The following is a 9,299-nucleotide window of genomic DNA, read 5'->3' on the forward strand; positions in this document are numbered from 1 at the left end:
AATTTCCTCCTGAAGCAAAAATATGTTAGGTGGTTCTCTCCAGTGATAAATCCTCAAGGCGTATTTTGCTTAGTGTCCTTTGAGCAGTAAATTATGTTTTCACTTCTGCCTGCTTCCTGCTCCACTTTTCTTTTTAATTTTATTTCTGTTCTTTGCTCTGTTTTTATTTCATCTCTAAGCTTTGGATCTCCCTCTTTCCGGTGGTGTCTGTAGGAAAAACTGGCAAAGTCAGCAGCAATGACTCACTCAGCAGGAACAACAGCTTTGCTGAGGCATAATAGGTTTACTTCATTTATTTCCCTTAAAAGTAGGGCAATGTTCTTTCTCTCTCATTCCCCCTCCCCCCCTTTTTTTTTTTCATTCCCTCAGTTATTAAACCGAAAAACTATTTTAAAGCCATCTTCTCTTCAACAGAAGGTAGGAGGAAAATGACCCGGCATTGGATTTCATGTGACGGGGCAAGCAAATGGCTTTCTGAAGTGTTGATTATACCTTAGGCTGCCTTTTAAAATACGTGTCCTCACAGAGCAGTTTATCCTTAGCTATGTTTGTCACTGGGGAGGTAACTTGATAACCACATAGAAATAGTGCTGCTGATGTTACCTTTTGGCCTTAGCATCATTTTTGTTGTCAATTTGTCCCTTTGTTCTTATGATGCAGGACATCTTCTCCAGCAGCAAATGGTTGTCTCTTTCGATGACAGAAAGTCGGTCTTCCTCCAACTTTGTTTACAGAATGGATAAAGAAATGCTTCTGTTTTCACAAGGCCATAGCAAGCAGCAGTGATGTACCATGGATACCTAACAGAGTGTTCAAAATGGCTGTCCCCTTCTCTCACAGAGTGTGACAGACACCAATCAGGTAGAACTCTACTAGTGTTGAGAGAACCCTTTGTTTCACCATTTTAAGGGTGATGCAATGAGAGAAAGCCCATTGCAATGCTGTGGATTTGACCCTGAAACACTTTCCTGCAACCACAGCAGCAGCAGCTTGTGTGATTAGCAAATGCATTTCATCAGTATAAGCAGAATTTCTATAAATATTTGTCAGTGTATTTTCCAGGATCACCGCTATCACTTGTGTCTCTAGCAGCCTTCGTAGACTCTCGTCAAAATCTAGGCAACGGTGACGGACACTGTACAAACACATGATGGGACTCATCCGGGCTCCTCTGAACACAGTGGGAGTCTTTCTGTTCTCTTTGGTGGGCTTTGGATGAAACGGTAATTTTTCCATTGACTTCAGTGAGATTTGGATGAGGTCCAGTTGTAGGCCATTTTTGTCCTGGAGGGGTTGCAGGCCAGTGTAAGGAGAGAAGCAACAACTGGGTGTGACGAACACATGGAGAGAGACGTATGAGGCAGTGTAAGCTAGCTCTGTTCATCCTTAGCATGATTTTAAGTCTCTTTAACTTCAGTTTTAAAATGGAAGATTATTAATAATCTCTGAAATTAACTGTATAATGGGCAAAGTACCATAGTGTCAAAAGTGTGATGAAAATTGAGGGAGTCCAGTGGAGGAGGGAGAACCCCTTTGGATATCCGGGGGCATTGTCTAATTCATAAAAAATGTTACCGTATTGTTTTTTGAAGAACACAAATCCATGCTAAAAGTGTGTTTGTGGGGATTGGGAAGAAATGGGGGAGAGGTGAAGAGAAAAACTTATTTTCAAAGTTACCTGAGTCCCGAGAATGCCTTCTCCAGCCGGATTGAGTTGGAGGTAACCGGGGGGAGGCTGGATGGAGGAAAGCAGGGAAAAAGCCACTCTTTTCATAGCTGGACTTCAACATCACATTCTCAAAAGCCTCTCAGAACAGAACCACTGAATAAATAGGCTTGTTTTGAGCATACTAATTCACTCTTCTCCGTTCTCCTCCTTTTTTTCCCCATATTTGATTCTAGGCACTCCAAAGATATTGCACGTCCTGTATGAAATGAATAGGGAATCCTGCTCATCCCGCTCTGATGGTTTTGAGTGGCTAATGTTAGAGTAGCAGGTTACTGTAGGGAATCTACTGCATCTGCCTTGTTTGCTGGGGTTTATAACCAAAGCAGGTCAGACGCTGGTCACACTGAAGTATAAAAGGACCTAAAACTGGCGCATTAAGTAATCCCATCAGGCTCTGAATAACCTTGAGGGGAACGAGGGTAAAGAAGAACTGGTTACTAGAAGATTGCAACATCAGAGGTTTTATTTTTCCTTCTTTCTGTAGCAGTTTGGAAAGGAGGAGGATGAGAAAGAGACTAGGACCACAGTCTCACTTCCAAGTATCAGGACCTGTAGTTCAAAGGAACATGCCTAAGAGTAGTCAGTTCCTGTTGGTGGGGGTTTTGTTAACCTCGGGGCGGGGGGGGAGGTATGCAATGTTTCATTTTCAAAGAAAATTTATCAGTGTTATTTTTACAGTAATAGGAAAAAAATTAACCGCAGCAACTGAATCCACATCCTAATATAGCATATGATTTTACGCATGGAGGAGAAATGAATTGTTTTGCTAGCGAAATGATTTTAAGGTGCCTGGGGATTATTAAGTCACACAGTGAGATGATAAACAATTTTAAGGAAATTAATTCTGAAGTCCTTACATGGGCAATGCTCCCATTGCTTGAGGGGCACTGTGTTGGAAATTAAGTCTTTGACAGGGTTTAGCTGCACGTATTTTCTACTGTGCTCACATTTTGTTTTTTTTAAATCATTGTTGTTTCCTTTTAGTGAGCAGGGTTAATTAGGTAACCATTTATTTTCCACTCTCATCTTTTAATAAAAATTTGCCTCTTGGGAGCAGTAAGATTTTGAAGGATAACTGCCAGTCAGGGCTACCCATTGTTATTTCTTGTGCTTTGAATATGTTAACATCCTACTATTCAGTGCATTGCTCTGTGTGTATCTTGATGATTGTGCTATTCTTGTTATTTGCGACGTTTTTTTCATGGTTGTGCAGAAGTACCTTTTAGGAGGCTATTTGAACGCTTTAGCACTTGTTAATCTGAAGCCCTTTGATTTCATCAATAATCATAAAGATAAAATAAGTTATTTAATGTGGCTATTCGTGCATCCTGATAGTCCTGTTGCAACAATCACTGCACTGAGGAAAAAAACCAAAAGGCCCTGAAACTGTGACCATCTGGTTGTCTCTTTGCTTTCTTTGAGAGGAGATGTGAAGGTAAGCGTGCTTGTGTATATATAACCAATATTATACCTTCAGTTCCCCTAACTTCAGATGAAGGTGGCTGTATATTGCAGGGGCGCTTGCGTCCACTAATGGTTTTGCTGCTTGGATCTGCAATAGAAATGAAATGTTTATCCATTTTTGTTGGAAATACCCTTGCATATCATTACGGGAGATCTTTAAATTCTCATGTTCTGTTTTGTTAACCAGCAGCAATGCTATGAAACATATGATTCATTACATCAGCAAAGCCAGACTTGCCCAGAAGAAGAGTAGTGGGAAAGGAAAATGTTAAAAGCAGGTTTTTTTGCACTGGAGATGCAAAGTGCTCTTTATGTTGGAGAAATGTAAAAATACAAATAGTCCAGTTACAGTGCTCTTGATGTTATGATACAGGAAAGACTATCTAAGAGAAGGCAGGCAGTTTTTATTAGGCATCCATAAATAGGCAGAAATAAAAAGGCTGGTATAAGAAAGCCTTAGGTACTCCTAAACTGGGCCAGATCTTCCGAAGGGATGCACATTTAGGATGCTGCCAGAAAGAGGTAAGCAATACTGGAAAAGGACTTCTTGTGTTGAAAGTATTCCCAGGTGTCTTCTTACTAGCACTTTAGAATGCTCATCGAAAGCAAATAGTGGATCTAATTATTCTAATAATTGGAGTTGGTAGTTCAGTGGCACAGTTATATTTATCACCATCCTATCCTAAATAGCCATGCAGTATACAAGGAAGAAGAATAATCTGTGAACTGTCTTGGACTGAAGAAACCCCGTGGAAGAAAAGCTGGTAACAGGGAGCGGAGCGGGACAGGATTTAGAGGGAAAACCACTCTCTCTCAGACTGGGGTCCTGCAGGGAGTGAGATGGGATTGGTTAAAATAGTACTACGATTTTTGTCATTAAATACGCATGATAAACATTCTCCCTCCGTCATACCTCATACTTGAACTGTTCCGTGTCAGGCAGACTCAGTGATACAGAAAGAAGAGAGAAAGACTTGCTATTTAAAAAAAAAAGAGGCTGCCAAGTAAGAGCAGCAGGTACAGCACCAACACAACCCCCACGCAGCAGGGCACGACCAAGGCACTGCCTGAGCGCAGCAGAAGTTTTCCACGTCTCCTTCTGTAGCAGCTTTGTGATGAGCCAAGAACCAGGCTTGAGTCCCTGATGGCAGACCTGTCATACATGCTACCAGGACAGGTTCCTTTCTTTTATAACGGGGTGAATAATTTACAGCATTGACTGGGACAACGTTTAGTAGTTTCTAGCTTTGGCTGAAATTCACTTGAACCCTTTGGCTTCCTGTGAAAACATTCAGCTGCTTTTTTGTGGCAGTCGTCTCTGGGGAGGTGGGATCCCAGAAGAGGCTAACTGCTCTCGGCTCCAGCTCATTTAAGGGGGAGATGAGAGTGCTCATCTTAATCCTTTCTAGATCCCATCATGTTAAGTAGCTGATTTTTACTGGATAGCAGAACTAAACTTGGTAAATCCCTCAGGGTTTTGGCGGTTTTGGCTTCTGCTGCTGCCATCTCCTCTGCTTCTTCAGGTGCTTTAAATTATCATGCTATTAAGTTATTTTAAAAATAACTTTAAGATGACATGCAATTTATAAAATAGGGTTGTTATTGTATCAGTCAGTAGAAATCAACAATGTGAAGAATAAAATGTGATATTTATGCAAATTCTGATTTCAATTTATAGATATGCAAAGTGTTTCAAACTCGAACAACAAAAGGTGGGTTTAGAAATAACATTTCTTCTGTGGAATTCATATCACTATAATATGGTTTTCTGAAAGTGTTATGATAAATTTGTCTTCTGTCCTTATATGCATAACAGTAAAAGGTAAAACCTGGTGCTTTCTAAACTCACCCTACTCTCTGTTGTGGGATTTCACAGAGCCATGGTAGTTTTGGAACCATTTTATCTTTAATTCTATGCAGAATGTTGCAGAGAGGAGATATAACTCTGTTTCCCCACCCCCCACCCCCGTTCCTTTCTTCCATTAGAGAAAGTAACAAAATCATTGAGACTCCAAATATTTGCTCTTGTGTACACAGAAACACGCTGGCATTTTTTTGTACCTTTGCATCATGGAGGAAATTTTCCCCAACTATTGCCATCTTTTAGTGGTCTTCTCCAAGAAGTGTACCTTTTTTGGTTTTTTGGTATGTTACCTTTTTTTCTTTGCTCCCTATTTTCCCCTTTCTCTCATGCTGAGGTTTTTTGGTGGTTTTTTTGTGTGCGTGTGTGATCTCCTTCAGTGCAAAGCCTGCACGTCACCAAGGAGAGGCTCTTAGAGCCTTTTCTCAGAGCCATCCTCGTCTCTCTTGGCGGAGCAAAAGCCTGTGCCACTTGTGGGCTGTGTCCTTCAGGACAACCTGCCGAATTGCCCTGCTGCCTTCAGTTACCCCAGCCCGCAGGTACGGGCCCTGCAGCTGGCGTTCACCGCAGCAACCCTGAGTTCATGCCAGCAAAAGGCACGGTGAAATTGCCAGGCAATTAGCGTGGGAATTTAGGAGCATGGCAGCATGACAACACAGGGGCACTTGAAAAGGCCGCCCTTTGGCCATTAGAGACCTTGTTAGTCACTGCTTGAGCTGGGTGTGAACCCTGTAATAAGGAACAAAATTCTGTACCTTCTAAGCCATCCTTTGCCCAACATGATAGTTACTCTTTCTCTTTGCTTGCACTCGGAAATTAACACTCGTGTTTAATCCAAGAGCAATCCAATTCGAGTCGTGGGAAATGTTTTGTTCGCTATAAATACATTTCTTCGCTATATATCATGATGATATCCAACCTCTATTCTTGGCCTCTGAATGCCTTAGCGCATGTATGAAGTGCTCTGTATGCCGAACAAAGAAGAGTTCTGTATGCACAGCGGATGCCGAGAGTATTTCAGCTACACTAATATCAGTTCCCTGCTTTAAAAGAGCCACTGTTTAAACAGGCATGCTTATATACAATAGTAAGCCTCTCGAGGTTAATTCACACAGAAGGAAATTTATTTATTTCAAGATCATCAATTTTGTTAGAAAAATATGTCAAATTCAGTTCTCTACCTCATCTTTAACTTTTTTGCACCTGCAAGTCAAATTATGGGAACAATGGAAGGAAGGAGGGAGGGAGGGAGGGAGGGAGGGAGGGAGGAAGGAAGGAAGGAAGGAAGGAAGGAAGGAAGGAAGGAAGGAAGGAAGGAAGGAAGGAAGGAAAGGAAGGAAGGAAGGAAGGAAGGAAGGAAAGGAAGGAAGGAAGGAAGGAAGGAAGGAAGGAAGGAAGGAAGGAAGGAAGGAAGGAAGGAAGGAAGGAAGGAAGGAAGGAAGGAAGGAAGGAAGGAAGGAAGGAAGGGAGATATTTTTATACAGTTAATGAACCAGACCAAGTCTGGAAAAAATGAAGAACTATTTCTTCATATTAAAGCTAATTATTTTGTGATAAAATCTTCCTAGGGTAGCAATACAGTTGAATCATCGCTGATGGTATTCGCTACTTAACGGATTTTAAAGAGGGAGCAGTGCTGCATTATTACTGATTTGGAGCAGATGACCGATCAAATCTTTTTCACTTCTAAATTTGGTGAACGTCATTATGATAGCTCTAAATGGACACAAAAGCTATACCTATATTTGCTGGGCATTCTTAAAACATGTCTCTTGTACCTTATTGCTGATCAGTAGCCTTCATAACAGTATTAAGAATGAGTAGAGAGATGCTGTAGCCTTTTTGGGTAAGCTTATTCTTTCGTGAAGACCTCTGCTCTTTATCAAACAGTTCTACCTACCCTTTTCTTGTGTTCTTCATACTTTGCTTTGTCCCATTTTAGCTGAAGGCATTTGTTGCCACATGGTAAAATTGGCTGGTAGGCTCGATGCATCTTGCACAAAACAAAGCATCTCTGAATCTGGGCTTTAAAAACAACAACAACAACAAAAAGTATGAGTAATACCGGCCTGAGCCTTTCCTAAAGCAAAGCCCTGGAGACTTGTGGTATGTTTGTAGCCGGTCATGTGGGGGTTGTCATGGCATCGCTGCTCAGAAAAAGAATGAATAGCTGGTGGTAGCATTTCAAACAATACATTTAACGAATAGCAAACGAGAACTGAATGTTATAGCAATGCATTCCAAAGAGTATTTTATTCATATATAAAATAGATGACTAATTATACTTCACTAGGCAGACCTACCTCCCACTGATGAAGGAAAGACAGTGGTGTAAGCTATTAATAATGCTTCGCACACTACTGTAAATATGCAAAGGACTGTATAACGGGCTATATTTGCTGAGCCTTGAATTGAACGGCATGCCTCAGTAATGCTCCGAGCAAACCCACAGGGGGAGGTGTCATCTTTTGCACTGAAATAACTTGCTTAAAACATTTTTTTTCATTGATAAGTATGCACTTTTCAAAAGCCACAGCAAATGTGCTCATAGGGAAATAGTTCTGGTTTTTAATAGCTTTTTCACCTTTCTTTATCTGCATGCCATCTGATTGCTAATGAGTTACAGAAAGCTCAAACAGACTTGCAAAAGCCACTTATTTACCAAGCTGACCAGTGGTTCTCATGCAGGGCCACCTAGGCTTTCATTCTTCGTAGGCTATGTTTGTCGGGAGATGAATGGGCAAAGATGTTTTCTCAGGCCCATCCAAAAATGGAAGAAGTCCTTCTGCTCATTCAAGCTCAGCTTGGCCGCCTCCAAAGCTGGTCTGGAGCTGACACAGTTCATTTGATGTTTCCATCCTTGTGATGTGGAGCACCCTGAAGCTAGGTCCAGCAGACTGCCGAAGGACTTTGCTTTTGGCTTATGTATTTTCTTGATGAGGCCCGTAGTTCCTAAGGAGACAACTTGAATTACAACTTGAAGCTGTCTTTTAAAACAGGTGGGATAACTCACATTATATAAAAGCGCTGTGAACTAAGGAGGGAACCTATGGCTGACAGTACCAAAACTCACTAACCGGAATGGGTCTGTATGAGGATGTACTGGGGGATATTCCATTTTAGCACAAGGCTCTTCGTGCAGGTTGTGTTCTGCAGCGTCTCATGTGGGTGCAGGGGAAGAGCAAGACATCTGTCACACCACTACCCAACACAGAATCAGGGCCAGTGCTCTCTTGAATCTGTATCTTGATTAACTTTTGCATTTCAGTAGCGAAGTAAGGTTGGATATAGGGGCTTGTGGGTTTTATTCATGTAACAGGAAGATGTGGAGAATGTCAGTAAATACAATAAATAGTACAGAGCTGGAATGTGTTTCTTCAAATATATGTAAAATCTAACTCTTCACACAATACAATTATATTTTGCTCTTGAACAAGTAGAAATACTGAGGCCCTCATTTGCTTGGCAGGGTCTTGGCTTCAGTCTTTTAAATGCTACTTGTGTAATGATCTGTTACGGAGAGATCTGAAGGGCACCATTCTTACTGTGAATCTTCTCATTGTTTTGAAGAAGCCCTGAAAATATAAGGAAAACGTAGCTTCTTACATTGATGGAACCGTGGCTCACCAAGAAATTGAAATCACTTGGAATAATTTCTCAGCTGCTTCTCAGTTAAAGCTTTTGAGAGAAGGGAAGTGGCTTTAAACTTCCTCTGTGGTTGCCGGTGCTCTCTCTGCCCTCAAAAGCTGTGGACCGTATATGCATTCATTCTAAACATGGTTTTGGGTAGGTTTTTGGTGGTGATGGGTTTTGTTTTGTTCTGGGTTAAGGAAAACAAAGCTCAACACTTTCAAAATTGACTGTCTTAATGTCGAACTACCTAAGGTCCAGCAGGTCCTTTCTGTCAGAAGATGGTGCTGGAAGACAGGAACAGCAGGTCCTACCTCTTTCTAATTTCACAGTCTAAACTAACAGCTACCACAGGGGATTCTTTAGAGTAGCATTTCACTGCTTAGTCAAAGCAGACTTGTAAAGTATCCTTAACAAACCAGAGGACCTACTGGACTTACTGCCTCTACAAGATAAAACACATATTTATGAAACATTTATTCTGTAGGTTATACAGTGTTATGAAGTGACAACCATGGGAATTTCCATGTTGTGTGCAGAAGGACTTGCATACAGTTTTGTGACAGCAAAGGCTACTTGCTGAAGAACAGATGAGAAATAAGTAGATATAGAATG

General features: G+C 41.2%; 1 protein-coding gene across 1 annotated transcript; it reads right to left on the reverse strand.

Moving 5' to 3' along the window:
- Window positions 1–599: 599 nt before the first annotated feature.
- Window positions 600–7,047, reverse strand: CFAP97D2 (CFAP97 domain containing 2). Its single transcript, XM_074572568.1, has 3 exons — window positions 6,955–7,047; window positions 3,201–3,281; window positions 600–722 (listed from the first exon to the last, which is right to left on the reverse strand). Exons 1-3 carry the CDS (start codon window positions 7,045–7,047, stop codon window positions 600–602), a joined length of 297 nt encoding a protein of 98 aa, XP_074428669.1.
- Between the last annotated feature and the right edge of the window lie 2,252 nt (window positions 7,048–9,299).

This window comes from Larus michahellis, chromosome 1 (assembly GCF_964199755.1).
Source record: "Larus michahellis chromosome 1, bLarMic1.1, whole genome shotgun sequence".
Lineage (NCBI taxonomy): Eukaryota > Metazoa > Chordata > Aves > Charadriiformes > Laridae > Larus > Larus michahellis.